Source organism: Hemiscyllium ocellatum, chromosome 12, assembly GCF_020745735.1.
Source record: "Hemiscyllium ocellatum isolate sHemOce1 chromosome 12, sHemOce1.pat.X.cur, whole genome shotgun sequence".
NCBI classification, from domain to species: domain Eukaryota; kingdom Metazoa; phylum Chordata; class Chondrichthyes; order Orectolobiformes; family Hemiscylliidae; genus Hemiscyllium; species Hemiscyllium ocellatum.
The window spans coordinates 54142637-54164750 of NC_083412.1; the positions used below are offsets into that span (position 1 = coordinate 54142637).

At 41.9% G+C, this 22114-nt stretch overlaps 1 protein-coding gene across 4 annotated transcripts in view; it reads right to left on the minus strand.

The window, feature by feature from the left end:
* caska (calcium/calmodulin-dependent serine protein kinase a) overlaps positions 1-22114 on the minus strand; it is a 618991-nt gene that overhangs the window by 408487 nt on the left and 188390 nt on the right. For all 4 annotated transcript variants that reach the window (XM_060833558.1, XM_060833557.1, XM_060833556.1 and 1 more), the window contains exon 5: positions 18170-18242. In XM_060833558.1, coding sequence (XP_060689541.1) covers positions 18170-18242 — 73 coding nt within the window. The remainder of the gene's footprint in view (positions 1-18169; positions 18243-22114) is intronic.

The following is a 22114-nucleotide window of genomic DNA, read 5'->3' on the forward strand; positions in this document are numbered from 1 at the left end:
TGCAAGAGTATCTGCCTCCATGATCCTCTCAGGCAGTATATTCCATATTTCTATCACCCACTGGTGATAAAATCTTTCCTCAGATCTCCTCTAAACCACTTACTCCACACCTTAAACTTATATCCTCTGGTCTTAAGACGTCTGCCACAGAGAAAAGATTTTCACGATTTACCCTGTCTATGCCTTTCAAAATTTTGTATAACTCAATCAGATCCTCCCTCACCTTCCTCTGCTCCAAGGAAAACAAATTCAGCCTGTCCAACAATGCTGATCTTGCTGTGTGCACCTCCTGTGCAGTTGTAACCTTATATGCCTCGCTCTTGTCTAAGTACCCTCTGATCTCTATGTCCCTCTTTGCTATGATCTGCATATACTGCTTGCAAAATAAAGCTTTTCACTATACTTAGGTACATGTGACTACAATATATCAAATCAAATATTCATTCTCTCCACGTAACTGAGACTTTTCAACTTGGACAACATCCTGGTGAATCTCCTCTGCACCCTCTCCAGTGCAGTTCTGTTTACCGTACATGGTATACCATCTGTCGTCTAACTCATGTTTCTGTAGCTGCTTACAACCATTTGCATCTTTAACTGTTTCCAGTTCTGATAAAAGATCGTCGTACCAAAGGGTAAACTGTTAATTTCTCTACGGACGCTGGCAGACTGTTCAGCAGTTCCAACATTTTCTTTTTTTTCTGATCTTTTTGAGAATCTGCAGTATTTTTCATTTGCATTGGTGCCGACAGAGATGCCTAGCTTTGCTCACCTTCATCTGTAAACTGACATGGCTCCCAAACTGTTCTTCCCAAATATATAAAGAAGGCAAAAAGAGTTATTCCAGTAATTACTTTTTAAATTATTTATTCCCAGGATGAAGGTAACTACTTTCTTCTCAATCTGTTGCATTGAGTGTTGGTGGGAGATCTCTTTGCTTCATTTACAAATGTCTATACATTTTACTATGTTCTCTACCTATAAATTTTAAAACCTATGGAAATAAAAACCTTTTCACATGTTCTTTCAGTGATACATTGTTGGCAAGTAGACTCAATATGTAAAATTTCAGTCTCCTCCACCCCCTCTGTCTCTTGCAGCCTCATCTTCCACCCCTAACTCCTCATGCAGCATCCTTCCTGCACCCAGAAAATATCTCACCACAGCAACCACAGCTGCAAAAGGCACCCACTTATCTTTAGTTAAAAGTTCTGTCCTAGTCTTACTAAAAGGATTCCTGACAACTCCATCACTGCTGCTACTTCCAACTGTTCACTGCTCCTCCAATCACAGATGATTTTTCTGCTGTGATCACAGGAGATGTTTGATTCATTAGTAAACCTTATCAGCAGCAAATGCGAGGGGGATTCAGGCTGTGATTGGACAGCAACTGCTCGAGCGCTTTGGCAGTTCAATGAATAGGGTGACTTTTCTGATTGGTTGCCCTGTGATCGAATTCTCCTAGTCAATTTGAGTACTTCTGGAAGCAAACTCACCTGCTGTGCAATGTATTTTGAGTACTGTTGAGGTGATGTTCTCTCCAGCAGAATTGAATGGACTCATCACTTTGGATGCTGCTCGCAGTGCTGTGCTAACCATCTGCAGCAAAACTGGAATGTCCTATCCAGGGTGCAAGTATGATCAAATTTAATAGAGATTCTGGGCTGCCCAAATGCCAGTTGTGTCTTGGCTGACTTGCCTGGTTCAATCCAAAGGAATGCAATCACTATGTCTGATACTAGCTTGGTTGCAAGTGTTGCCAGAAAAATTAAATATTTAGTCATCAGTCTTCCTTTAGGCTCCTCTCCAGAGCTTATGGCAATACTTATTTCTATCTAGTCTTCAACTCTCAAGATATGCAAAAGGCAACAAAACCAAATTCCCTATCTATACGCATTTGGTTCATGATCATTGGGGCATGTCCACATAGTAATAGGCTGAGATACGACATGTTTTGGATAAAGCCTTGTAGAGTTCCTCTGAAATGTTAGTGTGAAATACATCACTTGGATTTTGTCCAAGAACTGTTCTAATTTTCAATCTTGATGATAATCAGAGGATTTCTTTTCGCTAAACTATGGTTACACACCTCATTTTGCAGTGTCAAACTTGTAGTCATCTACACTTGCAATTAAATCATTCCACCCTGACAAATAACAGTTGACTCTTCTGTAATATTTTGAATCATCTGCGCAGGTGTTTTCAACAGCAATTGAGTTACATTACTTGGAAGCAAAATATTGAGTTCCATGAATGGAAATAATGATAGTGCCAAATATACTTTAAAAATTCTCCAGTTTTACCGGTCAAAAGGAGTAAACTCCATACACCTTCTTTTGGGTAAGTGATGTTGGCTAGATTAACTGCAGAGTTAATCTCTTAACTTTGGACAGAACCAGATATATTCATATTCATAGCTATCATCTAAGCCCTTTTGCATAGTTTAATAGAATCTACATTAAATACACACAAGGGATCACTTTGGAAAATAAAGCAGAAGAACAAAGAAAATTTACAGCCCAGGAACAGGCCCTTTGGCCCTCCAAGCCTGAACCAATCCAAATGCACGGTCTAAACCTGTCGGTCAATTCCTAAGCATCTGTATCCCTCTGCTCCCCACTTATTCATGCATCTGTCCAGACGCATCTTAAATGTATCTACCATGCCTGCCTCTACCACCTCTGCTGGCAATGCATTCCAGATGCTCATCACCCTCTGTGTGAAGTACTTGCCGCGTGTATCCCCCTTAAGCTTTCTACCTCTCAACTTGAAAGTGTGCCCTTTCGTTATGGAATCCTTCACCCTGGAAAAAAGCTCATCTCTAGCCACTCTGTCTATACCATTCATGATTTTGTAAACCTCAATCTGGTCCCCCCTCAATCTCCTTTTTTCTAAGGAAAATATACCTAATCTACTCAACCTCTCTCCATAGCTAGCACCTTCCATAGCAGGCAATGTCCTTGTAAACCTTCACTGCACCCTCTCCAAAGCATCCACATCCTTTTGGTAATGTGGCAACCTGAACTGTACACAGTAATCCAAATGCGGTCGAACCAAAGTCTTGTACAATTTTAACATGCACTTGAGCACTTATACTCAACACCCCGTCCAATGAAGGCAAGCATACTAATATGCCTTTTTGACCACTCTATTCACCTGTGCAGCAACATTCAGTGCACAATGGACCTGAACTCCCATATATCTCTGCCCATCAACTTTTCCCAAGACTCATCCGTTCATTGTATAATTTGCTCTAGAATTAGTCTTGCCTAAATGCATCACCACACATTTGTCTGGATTGAAATCTATCTGCCATTTTTCTGCCCAACTCTCCAGTCTATCTATATCATCCTGTATTCTTTGACAGTCCCTTATGCTTTCTGTTATTCCACCAATCTTCGTGTCACCTGCAAACCTACTGATCATACCAATACTGCCCTCTTCCAGATCATTTATGTATGTCACAAACAACAGTGGCCCCAACACTGACTCCTGCGGAACACCACTGGTCACCTTTCTCCATTTTGAGAAACTTCCTTTAACTACTTCTCTCTGTCCCCTGTTGCTCAACCAGTTCTTTATCCAGCTAGCTAGAACACCCTGCACACCATGTGATTTCAGTTTCTCCAATAGTCTACCATGGCGAACTTTACTAAAGTCCATGTATATGACATCTACAGCCCTTCCTTCATCTATCAATTTGGTCACTTCCTCAAAAGAACACGGTAAGGCACGATCTCCCCCACACAAAACCATATTGCTTATCACTGATAAGCTCATTCTTTTCAAAACATAAATAGATCCTATCCCTCGATACCACATCCAGTAAATTTTCCACTACTGACGTCAGGCTCACTAGTCTGTAGTTACCTGGAATATCCGTACTACCCTTCTTGTACAAGGGACAACATGAGCAACCTTCCAGTCCTCTGGTACCTCACCTGTATTTAACGATGCCACAAAAATATCTGTCAGGGCCCCAGCTATTTTCTCTCTTACCTCCCTCAGCAACCTGGGATAGATCCTATCTGGTCCTGGGGATTTATCCACCTTAATAACCTCTAGCCTACCCAACACATCTTCCCTACTTTTGCCAACGTGATCCAGACTAATCAAACTTCTACCTCTAACCTCAAGATTCATCATGTTCCTCTCCTCAGTGAGCACTGATTCAAAGTAAGCATTCAGAATCTCACCCGTTCTCTCAGGTTCAACACACAGCCTTCCTTCATTATCCTTTAGTGGGCCAATCCTTTCTCTAGTTATCCACTTGCTTATTACATAAGAATAAAATGCTTTGGAATTCTCCTTAATTCTGCTCGCTAAAGCTATTCATTACCACTTTTTGCCCGCAATATTCCTCATTTAAGACTTGTCCTACTCTTCCGATATTCCTCCAGGTCCCATTCTGTTCTTAGCTGCCTAGACCTCATGTACACTTTCCTTTTCCTCTTGGCTAGTCGTACAATTTCTGTCATCCACGGTTCACGAATGTTGCCCGTCTTAAGAGGATATGCCTATCCTGCACTATCTTTAACCTATCTTTGAAAGCCTCCCACACATCAAAAGTGGACTTCCCTTCAACTAGCTATGTCCAATCCACATTTCCCAGCTCCTGCCTAATTTTGATATAATTGGCCTTGGCCCAGTTTAGTACTCTTTCCTTAGGAACACTCTCATCTTTATCTACGAGTATTCTAAAACTTAGAGAATTGTGGTCACTGTTCCCAAAGAAATTCCCCCATCGCAACTTCCACCACTTGTCCTGGCTCGTTACCCTGTACCATGTTCAATATGGCCCCTTCCCTCGTGAAACTATTACTGCTCTAGAAAACTCTCCTGGATGCTTCTTACAAATTCTACTCATCCAGACCTCTACGCTAAGTGTATCCCAGTCAATGTTGGGAAAATTAAAATCTCCCATCACTACTACCCTATTGTCTCTACATCTTTCCATAATCTGTTTATCTATTTGTTCTTCTACCTTACGTTCACTGTTGGGATGCCTGTAATACAACCCCAACAATGTAACTGCACCCTTCTTATTTCTCAGCTCCACCAATAATGCCTCATTACCCACAACCTCCAAAGTATCCTCCTTTGGCACACAAGGTCACAATAAAGTCAATGGAAACAATTAGGATTTTTGGATGCTTGTGTTACTGTATATTGAAACTACTCTGTACATACAATTCATACAAATGGGAGCATGTTTGGTAAAAATTATTGCAAATCACTCCTAATGAAACTGTTGCAGCCCTATTCAAAAACACGTTACCTTAGAAGGAACTGAAAATATCAAGACCGTTCAATATTTAAATATAGCAGAAGTAAAGCAAGTCAGACAAACCAACTTCCTGTATCTATTGTGTTACAAACCGCAAGTTGATTTCCCCAATTGCTAACGTGTTTCATTTGAACTGGATGTTGTTTTAGCAAAAAAAACTTTAAATTAATCATGACTTTTGCTGTTACTTAATCATGTATCAACCTCAAATTTGAAAAAGTATGGTTTGTAAGACTGATATTGACTGTAACACACTAATTTCAACTACTCATCACTATCATAGGAACTTTTCAGAAACATGAACATGACATGTTGATTTCTTGAAACTTCATGCACTCATTGTCATTGGGCACAAATTCAAAAACGTTTGCATTTCACTGTGTGGCATTTCATGGTCTATAAATAAATTAATAACTGCAAGGACTGAAACAACACAACTGAATTATTGTTATAAACAGAGCGTAATTAACTGAGTGCAGTAGAATTGAGCAATAATAGACTTGGAGAATCCTGATTTAAGCCTACAATTGGCAGTGTTCACACTCCTGATTACTTAAGGTTTTAAATGGCACTGAGGGAGAAACTTGCTGTGCAGCAGAAATGGAAATGGACTTTTTATTCCCTGATGTCACGATTTTCATTTGTTCATTCCTGCCATACTTTACCAACTGACTCACCATTGTCCATGTTGTTCATGAGCTGGGAAAATTGTGTCTCACAGAGGAAGATAAAATAAACCACCAAGCTGCACGAGAGAGACTAGAGACAATCAATAAGGAGGAACTGAAAGAAATTAGTAGCAGTAAAAAAAAATGGACTGGTCAAATTAACTATACTTATTGTAGATAAAGTGCTTGGACCGACATAAAATGATTCACAAGCCTGAGCGATGAATAAGATAACTGTAGAGATAGTTGGTGCATCAGTGATTGCCTTCCAAATTACAGCTGCTCACAGTTTGAAACGTAGTAAATGTAAGCCCACTACGTGAGAAAAGAGGGAGTGAGAAAACAGGGATCTACAACCCTTTAGCCTGAATCAACAGTAGGAAAAAAAATCAATTATGAAATATGTGAAAAATTAGGCACTTAGAAAATAATATGATTGTGCATAGGCAACATGGATTAATGAAAAGGACATCAAGTTTGGTAAACCTGCCAACAGATTAACAACAGAATAGATCACGGTGAAAAACATTGGAGACTGGGTAACTTGGGTTTTAAAAAGGCTTTCAATAAGATTAAACAGAGGTTTACAAGCAAAACTACAGTGTATGGAGTTAGAGATAAAATAGTGACACAAGGTGCAAATTGGTTAATGAATAGAAGTGAGATAGTAGGACTAAATGGGTCATTTGCAGAAACAAAAAAATGCTGGAAAAGCTCAGCAGGTCTGGCAGCATCTGTGAACAGAAATCAGAGTTAACATTTCTGGTCCGGTGACTCTTCCTGAGAACGGATGGTAGCTAGGGAAACGTTAGGTTAAATAAATGATTTGGAAGTGGCCGTGTTGGACTGGGGTGTAATAAGTTAAAAATCACACTACACCAGGTTATAGGCCAATAGGCTTATTTGGAAGTACGAGCTTTCGGAGCACTGCTCCTTTTATCAGGTGGTTATGGAGTATAAGATTGTAGGACACAGAATTTATAGCAAAAGTTTACAGCATGCTGTAACTGAAATTATACATTGAAAAAGACCTGGATTGTTTGTTAAGTCTCTCATCTTTTAGAATGGGCATGTTGGTTTCAGTTCTTTCATATGTAAATCCCAGAACTTTTTACATTCTCAAGGGAAATTTAACTCACGCAGACCCTATCTTATACGCTCACACAGACTCCCACACTCTCACGCACCCTCTCACAGACTTATATCTCTTTACATTCACACACATATATGCTCTCATGGACACTCATACCTCCCCCGCGCACGCGCACACACACGTTGGTGGGGTGAATTTGTATCTGCTGAATGACGTTTTATTTTGCTCAAAAACTGTATGAATCCATGTAAGATTTTGTAAATCCCTTTTTTAAGATTAAAATCAGTCTGAACATTGTGGCACGGTCAGCCTCACACTTTCAATACATTATCTGGGCAAACAAGGCACAAGGGGGTGCGCTCGTGCAGGAGACGTGAAAGGGGGCATGTGCGCTCACACAGAAGATGCAAGAGAGCACGTACACCAGAAGCAGCCACAGAGAGTGTGCCCGCACCAGCGGGAGCCATAGAGAGCCAGCACGCAAGCAGAGCCATAGAGAGTGCTTGTGCGAGCGGCAGACGGAGCGATCTCTATTTTATTTAGAGTCATAGAGATGTACAGCACTGTAACAGACCTTCGGTCCAACTCGTCCATGCTGACTAGATATCCCAAGCCAATCTAGTTCCACCTGCCAGCACTTGGCCCATATTCCTCAAAACCCTTCCTATTCCTATACCCATCGAGATGCCTTTTAAATGTTGCAATTGTACTAGCCTCCACCACTTCCTCTGGCAGCTCATTCCATACTTGAAAAAACTGCCCCTTAGGTTTCTTTTATATCTTTCCCCTCTCGCCCTAAACTTATGCCCTCTAGTTCTGGATTCCACTACCCCAGGGGAGAGACTTTGTCTGCTTATCCTATCCATGCCCTTCATGATTTTATAAACCTCTAAGGTCACCTTTCAGCCTCCAATGTTCCAAGGAAAACAGCTCCAGCTAATTTAACCTCTCCCTATAGCTCAAATCATCGAACCCTGGCAACATCCTTGTAAATCTTTTCTGAACCCTTTCAAGTTTCACAATATCCTTGTGATAGGAAGGAGACCAGAATTGTACACAATATTCCAACAGTGGCCTAACCAACGTCCTGTACAGCCACAACATGATCTCCCAACTCCTGTACTCAATACTCTGACCAACAAAAGAAAGCATATAAATGCCTTCTTCACTATCCTATCCATCTGTGACTCCACTTTCAGGAAGCTATGAAACTGCACTCCAAGGTCACTTTGTTCAGCAACACTCCCTCGGACCTTACCATTAAGTGTATAAGTCCTGCTAAGATTTGTTTTCCCAAAATGCAGCAACTTGCATTTATCTAATTTAAACTCCAACTGCCACTTCTCAGCCCATTGACCCATCTGGTCAAGATCCCGTTGTAATCTGAGGTAACCTTCTTCGCTGTCACTACATTTCCAATTCTGGTGTCATCTGCAAATTTACTAACTATACCTCTTATGCTCACATCCAAATCATTTATATACATGTTGAAAAGTAGTGGACCAAACACTGATCCTTGTGGCACTCCACTAGTCACAGGCCTCCAGTCTGAAAAACAACCCTCCACCACCACCCTCTGTCTTCTACGTTTTGAGCTAGTTCGGTATCCAAAGGCTAGTTCTTCCTGTATTCCATGAGATCAAACCTTGCTCACAGTCTCCCGTGGGCAACCCTGTCGAACACTTTACTGAAGTCCATATAGATCACATCCACCGCTCAGCCCTCATCAACCCTCTGTTACTTATTCAAAAACTCAATCAAGTTTGTGAGACATGATTTCCCACACACAAAGCCATATTGACTATCCCTAATCAGTCCTTGCCTTTCCAAATATATGTACACCCTGTCCCTCAGGATTCCTTCCAACAACTTGCCTACCACCAACTTCAAGCTCACCAGTTTATAGTTCCCTGACTTGTCCTTACAACTCTTCTTAAACAGCAGCACCACATTAGCCAACCTGGCACCTCACCTGTGACTATTGATGATACAAGTATCTCAGCAAGGGGCCCAGCAATCACTTCCCTAGCTTCCCACAGTTCTAGGATGCACTTGATCAGTTCCTGGGGAATTATTCACTTTTATGTGTTTCAAAACATCCAGCACTTCCTCCTCTGTAATATGGAGATTTGATTAGTTTTCAATTTGATTTTTAAAAATTTCTTACATCTAAGACAGGTATTTAAATTAGCTATTGCTTACCAATCAATGAGCATACAGTTTTCCTCTTCTTTCTATTGACAACAGCAGCTGCTGTTTTGCAACTCTCTTTTTGCTGCCCAAAAGTTCAGTGTTGTAAACTCTGTTTATTGTTAGCATACCAGCCTTGCCCTTTATGTGAAATTCACACCCTTGCTTAGGAGGTTACAGACAGTGATAGGAGAGGTCAAGCCTGATAAATTTGTTAAAATTGTTTGAGATGGTAATGAGTAAAAAGTGAGGTCTGCAGATGCTGGAGATCAGAGCTGAAAATGTGTTGCTGGTCAAAGCACAGCAGGTCAGGCAGCATCCAAGGAACAAGAAATTCGACGTTTCGGGCCAGAGCCCTTCATCAGGAATGAGGAGAGGGTGCCAGGCAGGCTAAGATAAAAGGTAGGGAGGAGGGACTTGGGGGAAGGGGCGATGGAGATGCGATAGGTGAAAGGAGGTCAAGGTGAGGGTGATAGGCCGGAGTGGGGTGGGGGCGGAGAGGTCAGGAAGAAGATTGCAGGTTAGGAGGGCGGTGCTGAGTTCAAGGGAATCGACTGAGACAAGGTGGGGGGGAGGGGAAATGAGGAAACTGGAGAAATCTGAGTTCATCCCTTGTGGATGGAGGGTTCCCAGGTGGAAGATGAGGCGCTCTTCCTCCAACTGTCGTGTTGTTATGTTCTGCCGATGGAGGAGTCCAAGGACCTGCATGTCTTCGGTGGAGTGCGAGGGAGAGTTAAAGTGTTGAGCCACGGGGTGGTTGGGTCGGTTGTTCCGGGCGTCCCAGAGGTGTTCCCTGAAGCGTTCCGCAAATAGGCGGCCCGTCTCCCCAATATAGAGGAGGCCACGTCGGGTACAGCGGATGCAATAGATGATGTGTGTGGAGGTGCAGGTGAATTTGTGGCGGATATGGAAGGATCCCTTGGGGCCTTGGAGAGAAGTAAGGGAGGAGGTGTGGGCACAAGTTTTACATTTCCTGCGGTTGCAGGGGAAGGTGCCGGTAGTGGAGGTTGGGTTGGTGGGGGGTGTGGACCTGACGAGGGAGTCACGAAGGGAGTGGTCTTTGCGGAACGCTGATAGGGGAGGGGAGGGAAATATATCCCTGGTGGTGGGGTCCGTTTGGAGTTGGCAGAAATGACGGCGGATGATACGCTGTATACGGAGGTTGGTGGGGTGGTAGGTGAGAACCAGTGGGGTTCTGTCTTGGTGGCGGTTGGAGGGGCGGGGCTTAAGGGCAGAGGAGCGGGAAGTGGAGGAGATGCGGTGGAGGGCATCGCCGATCACGTCTGGGGGGAATCTGGGCTGTACGGTATTGGAACTGGTCCTGCTGGGAGCAGATGCGGTGGAGACGAAGGAATTGGGAATATGGGATGGAGTTTTTACAGGAGGCAGGGTGGGAGGAGGTGTAGTCCAGGTAGCTGTGGGAGTCAGTTGGTTTATAGTAGATGTCTGTGTTGATTTGGTTGCCCGAGACAGAAATGGAAAGGTGTAGGAAGGGTAGGGAGGAGTCTGAGATAGTCCAGGTGAATTTGAGGTCGGGATGGAAGGTGTTGGTAAAGTTGATGAACTGTTCGACCCCCTCGTGGGAGCACGAGGCAGCGCCGATACAGTCGTCGATGTAGCGGAGGAAAAGGTGGGGGGTGGTGCCAGTGTAGTTGCGGAAGATGGACTGTTCCACATATCCTACAAAGAGACAGGCATAGCTGGGGCCCATGCGGATGGTAATGAGCATGTTAGTCAAAGGAAAGCATGTGGACATGATCTGTATGGATTTCCAGAAGGCCTTTAACAAGGTGCTGCACAGAGGCTGGTAAATAAGGTACAAGTCCATGGTATTAGGGGCAAGATACTGACATGACTGGCAGAAGACAGAGGGGATAAAGGGGTCTCTTTCAGGAAAGCAGCCAGTAACTAGTGTTGCTCCACAGGGTTATTCATGCTATACATTAATGATCTGGACACAGGAACTGAGGACATTGTTGCTACATTTGCAGATAGGTGGAGAAACAGAAATTGTTGAGAAAGCTGGAAGGCTGCAGAAGGGCTAGGACAGCAGGCAAATGGTAGATGGAATACAATGTGGGGAAGTTATGCATTTTGGTAGGAAGATTAGAAACATAGACTATTTTCTAAATAGTGAAAGGCTTCATAAATTTGAAGTACAAAAAGAAAGGCCTAGTTTAGGTATCTTAAATAAAGATTAATATACTGGATTCTATTGGTAGTTAGGAAGGCAAATGGAATGTTAGCATTCATTTCTAGAGAGCTCAAATATAAAAGCAAAGATGTGCTGCTGAGGCTGTATAACGCTCTGGGCAGACTGTATTTGGAATACTGTGAGCAGTTTTGGGGCCAATATGTAGGGAAGGATATACAGGCCTTGGCGAGAGATATAGAGGAGGTTCACAAGAATGATTCCAAGAATGAAGGGCTTGTCATATGAGAAACAGTTGAAGATTCTAAGTGAGTATTCAATGGTGTTTGGAAGGATGTAGAGGGAATCTCATGAAACTGAGAATACAAAGAAGTTGGATACAGTGGGTGTGGATAAGTTTTCCCTAATAGGAGTAACTAGGACCAAAGGGCCAGAATGAAGGGATGACCCTTTAACAACTGAAACTAGGAGGAAGGTCTTCATCCAGAGGGTGGTGAACCTGTAGAACTCTTTGCCACAGAAGACTGTGGAGATCTAGTCATTGAGTGTATTTAAGACAGACAGATAAGTTCTTAATTATTAAGAGGAGCAAATGTCACAAAGAGAATGTTGGAGGCAGGTTGAGAAACATATCAGCCATGATCAAGGAGTGGAGCTGACTTGATGGGCTGAATGGCCTAATTCTGCTCTGATATTTTACCTTATAGATGTCTACAACACATAGAAAGACCCTTTGGCCCAAATCATAAATGATTTGAATGAAAGCATAAGAGGTACAGTTAATAAGTTTGCAGATGACACCAAAATTGGAGGTGTAGTGGACAGCGAAGAGGGTTACCTCAGATTACAACAGGATCTTAACCAGATGGGTCCATGGGCTGAGAAGTGGCAGATGGAGTTTAATTCAGATAAATGCGAGGTGCTGCCTTTTTGGGAAAGCAAATCTTAGCAGGACTTATACACTTAACGGTAAGGTCCTAGGGAGTGTTGCTGAACAAAGAAACCTTGGAGTGCAGGTTCATAGCTCCATGCCTTGCCTTAGTCAGGGAGGATTCAGAACAACATAACACTGAAAGACATGATCCAGAATATAATTTAAAAACCTTATAACTGTAATACTGCTCAGGGAACCCTCGGATAGCATTGACTATCTCTTTTATCACTGTGCTGTTGAGGAGATTACATGTAGACCATTATCTGCTGAACTTGCAGTCCAAACTGTTTCTCTGTGCAAATATTTCTAGAAGGGACAGGTAGTATGCAAGGGCCAGATGAATGGAGCATTCCATAGCAACATAGACAGATATATCCCTCATAACAGATGAAACTTGCTCATGCTTAATGCCGTCACACATGACGGTGGCCATTAAGGTAAGTGCAACATGGGGGAATTTTCTCACAAAGATACTGATCAGAGATCTTTCAGTGTACCTTTTCAAAAGAAAATTGTAAGCACATCTCACTCTGCTCTAGACAAACTCTGGAAAGGATGATTATTTTGCATAAAGCAAAAAGTCAGGCCCATTGGCACCTGGAGATCCTCAACATCAATGCCCATTAATAACCACACGAGCAGATTCAGCATGGAGTTTAGGGCATTTTCCGCAAGTGTCTCTAACCTTCTGAAAACCTGTGACGAAAAAGCTTGTTTGCCCTGATTGTTCCCCATAGCACAACAGGAATTCAAGGATGGAATCCATCCTTTTCCAGTTGAATTTTCCATTTTGGTATCCTTGATGTTTTCTGGAGACAACAATTTCTCATTCAGATCCTTTGTCACCCGGTTAATCATGAAGTGTTTCTGTAGATGACACTGGGACAGCAAGACAATGGTCTAAGAATAATGCTGGCTTGATGTTAGTGAATCTTTTTAGAAGCATACTGGATACAAACAAGAAGACAATCCTGCCTGACATCAATCCGATGTTTCTACATAGTGCTCAATGTGCAGGGTTAATGACGATGTAAAGACTGGCATCTTTTACTGCTTCCATTGATGAAGAATACAGTTAAATACAACTAGTTAACTGTCAATCGAGTGAATCATCCAACTGTATTGGTGAGGCAACTGTGGTCACTGCCTAAAATGACTAGACTGGACAGTGTCAGGAGTGTAAAGCGTCTGGAAGATGGCCAGATACTCATCATGGAATCTTTATTGTGCAGCTGCTATCTGACCTGTTGCTAGCTGTCAGAGCACTATGGCTTATTAAGAAACTTCTGCCTTTTCCCAGCAATCCTGCACATTGTTTATATTTAAATAATCTGACATCCTCTTGAACACCTCAACTGAATCTTCTTCCACTACACTTCCAAGGAGTGCATTCCATCCCCTAATTACTCGGTATGAAAAAAAAATTGTTTCATATTGTATTTGCTTCTTTTGCAAAGCACATTAAAACCACCCCTCCTCGATCCTGTTTTGAGCAGAATGGTTTCTCAGACCTGTCAGGATTTTGAAAACTTCTAACAAATCTCTATTTAGCCTTCTTGTCTCCAAGGAATATAGTGAGACTATTCTTATAACTGAAGTTTCTCATCCCTTGAACGATTCTTGTAAAGCTCTTCTACACACTCTCAAATGCATCCAAAACCTTCCTCAAGTGTGATGTCCAGAACTATACACATTATTCCCACTGAGGTCTTGTACGTATTCAGCGTATTCTGTTTGCTTTTATACTCTATGCCCCTAATAATAAAGTCTTATTCGTTAAGAGTCAGAGCATAATATATTCCAGGGTAAATGGGAGGAAAGGAAATAAAAACTCTCACTAAAGAAAAAGTGCAATTGAACCTAAGGAGGGATAGTCCTGGGCTTCCTCCAACGCCAAACTCAAACCACCTGACAAGTGGAGGAAGGCGGCCTCATCTTCTAGCTTGGGACCATTCAACCATATGGCATCAATATCGACTTCCAAATCTCCCCTCCCTCCACCTCATTCCAGATCCTACTATCCAACTTGGCAGCACCCCCTTGACCTGTCCATCTTCCTTCCCACCTCTCTGCTCCACCTTCCCCACCAACCTATCCCGTTCAACTCTGACTCTCCAGCATCTGCATCACTTTCTCTCCCTAAAGAGGAATAACAACTTGTAAGTCCCCTGAGCCTGATGGGATGCATCTTACAATATTACAGAAGTAGCTATAGAGATGGTGAATATATTGTAATAATATTCCAAGAATCCTTTGATTTTCGTAAAGTTCTAGGGGATTGGAAACAGTCAATGTAACATCTGTGTTTAAAATGAGAAGGACACAAAAACATAACTATAGGCCAGTTCGCTTAACATCTCATCAGGAAATTGTCACACAGTCTATTTTAAAGGGTGAAATAGTAGTGCTTTTAGAAATTCATTACATGATCAAAGTCAGCACAACTTTATAAGGGGAAATCACACCTGTCAAAATTGCTAGAATTCTTTGAGAAGGTAACAAGCAGGATGGATAAAGGGGAAGCAGTGGTTGTAATCTATCTGAATTTCCAGAAGGCATTCACGTTAGGCTTCTTAATGAAATAAGGACCCATAATGTTGGAGGTAATATGTTAGCATCAATACAAGTTTGGCTAACTTATAGAAGACAAAGTTGGGTTAAGGAGGGTGCATTTTCAGGATGGCAACCTATAACTAATGGCGTAACTAATAACTAATCACTAATCCTAGGACCACAACTATTTCCAATATATATTAATTATTTGGTTGAGGAAAATGAATATGGTCTAGCTATGTTTACAGATAGGCAGGCAAGTAGTGAAAATGCCACAAAGAGTCTACAGAGGGATACAAACAGTTTAAAAGATAGGGCTAAAACTTGGCAGCTGGAACATAAACGTTATGGAAATGTGAAGTCATACATTTTGGCAGGAAAAAGAGAGGAAGGGAATATTACTTAAATGGAGAAATACTGCAGAAAGCTACAGAACAAAAGGATTTGGGAGCCCTTTTGAATCACAAGAAGCTAGTATCTGTTTATTTCAAAGGGAATGGAGTATAAAAGCAGGATGATTTTGCTAAGCACAAGGTATCACAGAATCCCTACAGTGTGGAAGTAGCCCATTCGTCCCATCAAGTCCACATTGACCTTCCAGACAGCATCTCACCCAGACCTACCCCATCCCCGTAATTCCACATTTCCCATGGCCAACTCACCTAACCTACACATCCCTGGACACTACGAGTCAATTTAGCATGGCCAATCCACCTAATCTGCACATCTTTGGATTGTGGGAGGAAACCCACACAGACATGGGGACAATGTGTAAACTCCAACAGGCACCCAAGGATGGAATCGAACCTGGGTTCCTGGTATTGAGAGGCAGCAGTGCTAACCAATGGGCCACAGTGCCACCCCCAGCTGGAATACTGTGAAAAGTTTTGGGTTCCTTATTTAAGGAAAGATACCCTGGTATTACAGACAGTCCATAGAAGATTCATTAGATGCATACCAGGTATGGAAGGATTGTTTTATTGAGGAGAGGTTCAGTAGATTCAGCTTATAGTTATTTGAATACAAAAGAGCGAAAGAATTTTAAAAAAAAAATTTTTTTTAGAGGACTTGGCAGATTGTTTCCCTTGTGGAAGAGGGCAAACTCTCGGAAGAAAGATGTGTATATTTAAGACAGAGATGAGGAGAAATTTCTTTTCTCAGAGGGCTGTGAATGCAGAATTCACAGAAGGCTGTAGAGGCTGGGTTATTAAGTATAGTCAAGACTGAGATAAACAGATTTTTAAATCAGTAAGGAAATCAAGTATTATAGGGAAAAGGCAGTAAAGTTAATGAATACAAATATATTTATCTCAGCTATGAATATGCTTCATGAATCAGTTTCACCAGTCCTCTGCAGTAAAGCGCGAGGCAATTGAATAATCGAAGATCATGCCTGCTCGTCAGATTCTCCCATAAGGGGAAACAACCCCTCCACAACTACCTTGTCAATTCTATCAAGAACTGTTTCTGTCTCCATTGGGTCTTCTCTCATTCTTCTAAACTCCAATAAGTACAGGCCCAACCTACTCAAACTCTCCTTCTAAAAAATCCCTTCATATCTGGAATCAACTGCTTGGGAAGGGAAAATAGGCTGGGAAAGGTAGTGATGATATTCGACAGCTGCATGACTTTGAATGAGTCCTTTAAACATTCCTTTATGGATCAAAGAAGGCACTAGCAGTTTTGTTTTGTTCTGTAGCTGTTTCTGTACTGTTTGTTATATCTTGAGAGAGAGAGAGAATTTTGTTTCGAGATTTGGACTTCACCTCAGGCCAGGATCACAAAATAGTGCCAGGAAGGAACCTAAGCCTCCAGACCAGCCGCTGATCAAGGGATTCCCAAAGGACAGAAAAGGTGCGAGACTTGCTGCTTTTTCTCCTTTCCTTTCTGTTTATGACTCTTATTCTCATCATTATTATTACTTAATAAACATCCATGTTTTAGCAAATTGCTGTTGTCGAGTCTTATCTTAATTATATTTAACCAAATCCAAAAGAACCGCTTGGATACACTCCGTGATCCAAGCCATCAAACTACTGAAGCAGTAAGCAGAATTCATTCCAAAGAAGTTTGTGGCCTCATGATTGAGCACATCCTTCAAACCTCAATTACAAACAAACCTGACCAACACTTTTTAAATGAGATATTATGAACATAGAAATAGCAACGAGGTACAAATATTACAGCATATGATGACATGTAGGCTATCGAAGAGGTGGCAGTTTGTTATACATGGAGTTTGGTTCTCCCACAATCAACAGATCAGGAAAGCATCAACTTCTGCTGCATTCAATCATGAATAATTTTGGACAGTTGAGAAACTGAGAAATGGTGGCTCCATGAGCATCCCCATGTTTAATGACTCCAGCATGAGTGCCAAACAAAACAAGGCTGAAAGGTTAATAGATAGCCATTCACAGCTTTCTTTTGAGGCTTCTACAATGACACACTGGCTCCTCTTCAGCCAATTCAATTTACTCAAGATGATATCAGGAAACAGCTGTGAGTTTGGACAACATATCGGCTTTGATAGATGAATTTGTACTCTAAAACTAGTCCACATTCTGACTTCCAGCCTGTGTACATTATGTTATAAAACACATGTGTGGCCAAGCTTTTTTTTTAGATTACTTACAGTGTGGAAACAGGCCCTTCTGCCCAACAAGTCCACACCGACCCGCCGAAGCGCAACCCACCCATACCCCTACATTTACCCCTTTACCTAACACTACGGGCAATTTAGCATGGCCAATTCACCCGACCCGCACATCTTTGTGACTGTAGGAGGAAACCGCAGCACCCAGAGGAAACCCACGCAGACACGGGGAGAACGTGCAAACTCCACACAGTCAGTCGCCTGAGTTGGGAATTGAACCCGGGTCTCTGGCGCTGTGAGGCAGCAGTGCTAACCACTGTGCCACCGTGCCGCTTGTGCTATTTAGAACCAATATCAAATCAGCAACATGAGCTTATTCAGCTGAAATTGGATTTACAACAACACTGTTTTTGTGATGCAGACTCAACAGGACAATGATACCAATAACAACAAACCTTGCAACACAAGACATATTAGCCTTGGTCCATAAAGTAAATTCCAAATAGGTCACAAATGTGGTTATATATTTTCTTATTCAGTTTAATAAAAAGTGTTCAGACACATTACAATCAACTTTTGTAAAGTATTAAGCAAAATAGTTTCATTTTTTAGATAAAGTATTTATATCTTCTACAAATAAGGCTCGGCTCAGGGATTTTCTGCAAACAAAACTGCATCACCAGTCAATTACCTTACCTTCACATCACGGTGAATGATATTATTGTCATGACAATAGCGTAGTGCTTCTAGTATCTGTCGCATGTAGTGACTACAAATACAAAAAAAGTTAGAATTATGCATATCTCTAGGAGATGGCAAAGAACACAACATACTGTGTAATAATTTAATTTCCAAATTGTACTATAACACTTTTATATAGTTCAACATGCCAATGCTTACAGGGAGATGCGACAGAAGACCTGAACCAATGTTTCTCTTGCCTTCTCAGGTCCAAATATTTGCATATCCTAGAAGACAGAGTGGTATTGCCAGAAATTTTCTACCCATCCTTACAAGTAAGTTCTGGCCCATGTTTTATAAATTTCTTTATAACATGTTAAGATCATTTGAAGGAAAAGTTACGAACAAACTTGTATATTATACAGTAGCACAGTGTGTTATTACTCCAATGTGTTGCAAAACCATCATGAAGCATGACTGCTGCATCATGAGGACAATGTATAGCAGAAAACGGAAATGTTTGTAAACCAACTTTTAATGCTCAAGTCAAAAGGCAATTATTAAAAACACAAAGGTTCATTTTGTATTATCAGGCAGTTCTGTAATTAATTCACTAAAACCACATACAGTCATAGAGATATACAGCATGGAAACAGACCTTTCGGTCCAACCTGTCCACGCCGACCAGATATCCCAACCCAATCTAGTCTCATCTGCCAGCACCCGGCCCATATCCCTCCAAACCCTTCCTATTCATATACCCATCCAAATGCCACTTAAATGTTGAAATTGCACCAGCCTCCACCACATCCTCTGGCAGCTTACTCCATACATGTACCATCCTCTGCGTGAAAAGGTTGCCCCTTAGGTCTCTTTTATATCTTTCCCCTCTCACACTAAACCTATGCCCTCTAGTTCTGGACTCCCCGATCCCAGGGAAAAGACTTTGTCTGTTTAACCTATCCTTGCCCCTCATAATTCTGCAAACCTCTATAAGGTCAACCCTCAGCCTTCGACGCTCCAGGGAAAACTGCACAGCCTGTTCAGCCTCTCCCTGTAGTTCAAATCCTCCAACCCTGGCAACATCCTTGCAAATCTTTTCTGAACCCTTTCAAGTTTCACAACACCTTTCCGATAGGAAGGAGTCCAGAAGTGCACACAATATTCCAACAGTGGCCTAACCAATGTTCTGTACAGCCGCAACATGACCTCCCAACTCCTGTACTCAATACTCTGATCAATAAAGGAAAGCAAACCAAATGCCGCCTTCACTGTCCTATCTGCTGCGACTCCACTTTCATGGAGCTATGAACCTGCACTCCCAGGTCTCTTTGTTCAGCAACACTCCCTAGGACCTTCCCATTAAGTGTACAAGTCCTGCTAAGATTTGCTTTCCCAAAAAGCAGCACCTCGCATTTATCTGAATTAAACTCCATCTGCCACTTCTCAGCCTATTGGTCCAGATCCTGTTGTAATCTGGAGGTAACCCTCTTCGCTGGCCACCAAATCATTTATGTAAATGACAAAAAGTAGAGGACCCAGCACCGATCCTTGTGGCACTCCACTGGTCACAGGCCTCCAGCCTGAAAAACAACCCTCCACCACCACCCTCTGTCTTCTACCTTTGAGCCAGTTCTGTATCAATGGCTAGTTCTCCCTGTATTCCATGAGATCTAACCTTGCTAATCAGTCTCCCATGGGGATCCTTCTCGAACGCCTTACTGAAGTCCATATAGATGACATCTACTGCTCTGCCTCATCAATCTGCTTTGTTACTTCTTCAAAAAACTCAATCAAGTTTGTGAGACATGATTTCCCACACACAAAATCATGTGATTATCCTAAATCAGTCCTTGCCTTTCCAAATATATGTACATCCTGTCCCTCAGGATTCCCTCCAACAACTTGCCCACCACCAAGGTCAGGCTCACCGGTTTATAGTTCCCTGGCTTGACTTTACTGCCCTTCTTAAACAGTGGCACCACGTTTACGAACCTCCAGTTTTCTGGCACCTCACCTGCGACTATCGATGATACAAATACCTCAGCAAGAGGCCCAGCAATCACATCTCTAGCTTCCCACAGAGTTCTCGGGTATACCTGATCAGGTCCTGGAGATTTATCCACCTTTAACCATTTCAAGACATCCAGCACTTCCTCCTCTGTAATCTGGACATTTTTCAAGATGTCACCATCTATTTCCCTACAGTCTGTATCTTCCATATCCTTTTCCACAGTAAATACTGATGCAAAATATTCATTTAGTTTCTCCCCCATTTTCAGTGGCTCCACACAAAGGCCACCTTGCTGATCTTTGAGGGGCCCTATTCTCTCCCTAGTTACCCTTTTGTCCTTAGTATATTTGTAAAAACCCTTTGAATTCTCCTTAATTTTATTTGCCAACACTATATCGTGTCCCCTTTTTGCCCTCCTGATTTCCCTCTTAAGTATACTCCTACTTCCTTCATACTCTTCTAAGGATTCACTCCATCTATTCTGTCTATATCTGACACATGCTTCCTTCTTTTTCTTAACTAAACCCTCAATTTCTTTAATCATTCAGCATTCCCTATACCTACCAGCCTTCCCTTTCTCCCTGACAGGAATATACTTTTTCTGGATTCTTGTTATCTCATTTCTGAAGGCTTCCCATTTTCCAGAAGTCCCTTTACCTGCAAACATCTGCCTCCAATCAGCTTTCAAAAGTTCTTGCCTAATACCGTCAAAATTGGCCTTTCTCCAATTTAGAACTTCAACTTTTAGATCTGGTCTATCCTTTTCCATCACGATTTTAAAATGAATAGAATTATGGTCGCTGGCCCCAAAGTGCTCCCTCACTGACACTTCAGTCACCTACCCTACCTTATTTCCCAAGAGTAGGTCAAGTTTTGCACCTTCTCTAGTAGGTACATCCACATACTGAATCAGAAAATTGTCTTGTACACACTTAACAAATTCCTCTCCATCTAAACCTTTAACACTATGGCAGTCCCAGTCTATGTTTGGAAAGTTAAAATCTCCTACCATAACTACCCTAACATTCTTACAGATAACGGAGATCTCCATACAAGTTTGTTTCTCAATTTCCCTCTGACTATTGGGGGGTCTATAATACAATCCCAATAAGGTGATCATCCCTTTCTTATTTCTCAGTCCCAACCAAATAACTTCCCTGGATGTATTTCCGGGAATATCCTCCCTCAGCACAGCTGTAATGCTAACCCTTATCAAAAATGCCACTCCCCCTCCTCTCTTGCTTCCCTTTCTATCCTTCCTGTAGCATTTGTATCCTGGAACATTAAGCTGCCAGTCCTGCCCATCCCTGAGCCATGTTTCTGTAATTGATATCCCAGTCCCATGTTCTTAACCATGCCCTGAGTTCATCTGTCTTCCCCGTTAGGCCCCTGGCACTGAAATAAATGTAGTTTAATTTATTAGTCCAATATTGTCCCTGCCTGCCCTGACTGTTTGATTTACTTCTGTTCTCAACTGTACCAGTCTCAGATTGATCTCTTTCCTCATATCTCCCTGGGTCCCCCCCCCCGCCCCCTCACCTTACTAGTTTAAATCCTCCCAAGCAGTTCTAGCAAATTTCCCTGCCAATATATTAGTCCCCTTCCAATTTAGGTGCAATCCGTCCTTCTTGTACAGGTCACTTCTACCCCAAAAGAGATTCTAATGATCCAAAAATACTTAACAGCACATTTCAATATTTACTTGAGATCTGATAAAACATTACAGGAGATGACAGATGTTAGATTTCCATCCATTGAATTCATACAGGATATTTCTAAAACCTTGTGAAGAAACATCGAGAGATATTTTGACACTTTTATCTAAAAAAAAATCACTGCAGAGTTTTAAATGCACTCAGGATTCAGCGCTCCCTGATAGCAAGGAAACGGCAATTTGCTAACTAATTAATTAATAATAGAACGATTTCAAATATTCATGAATTAGA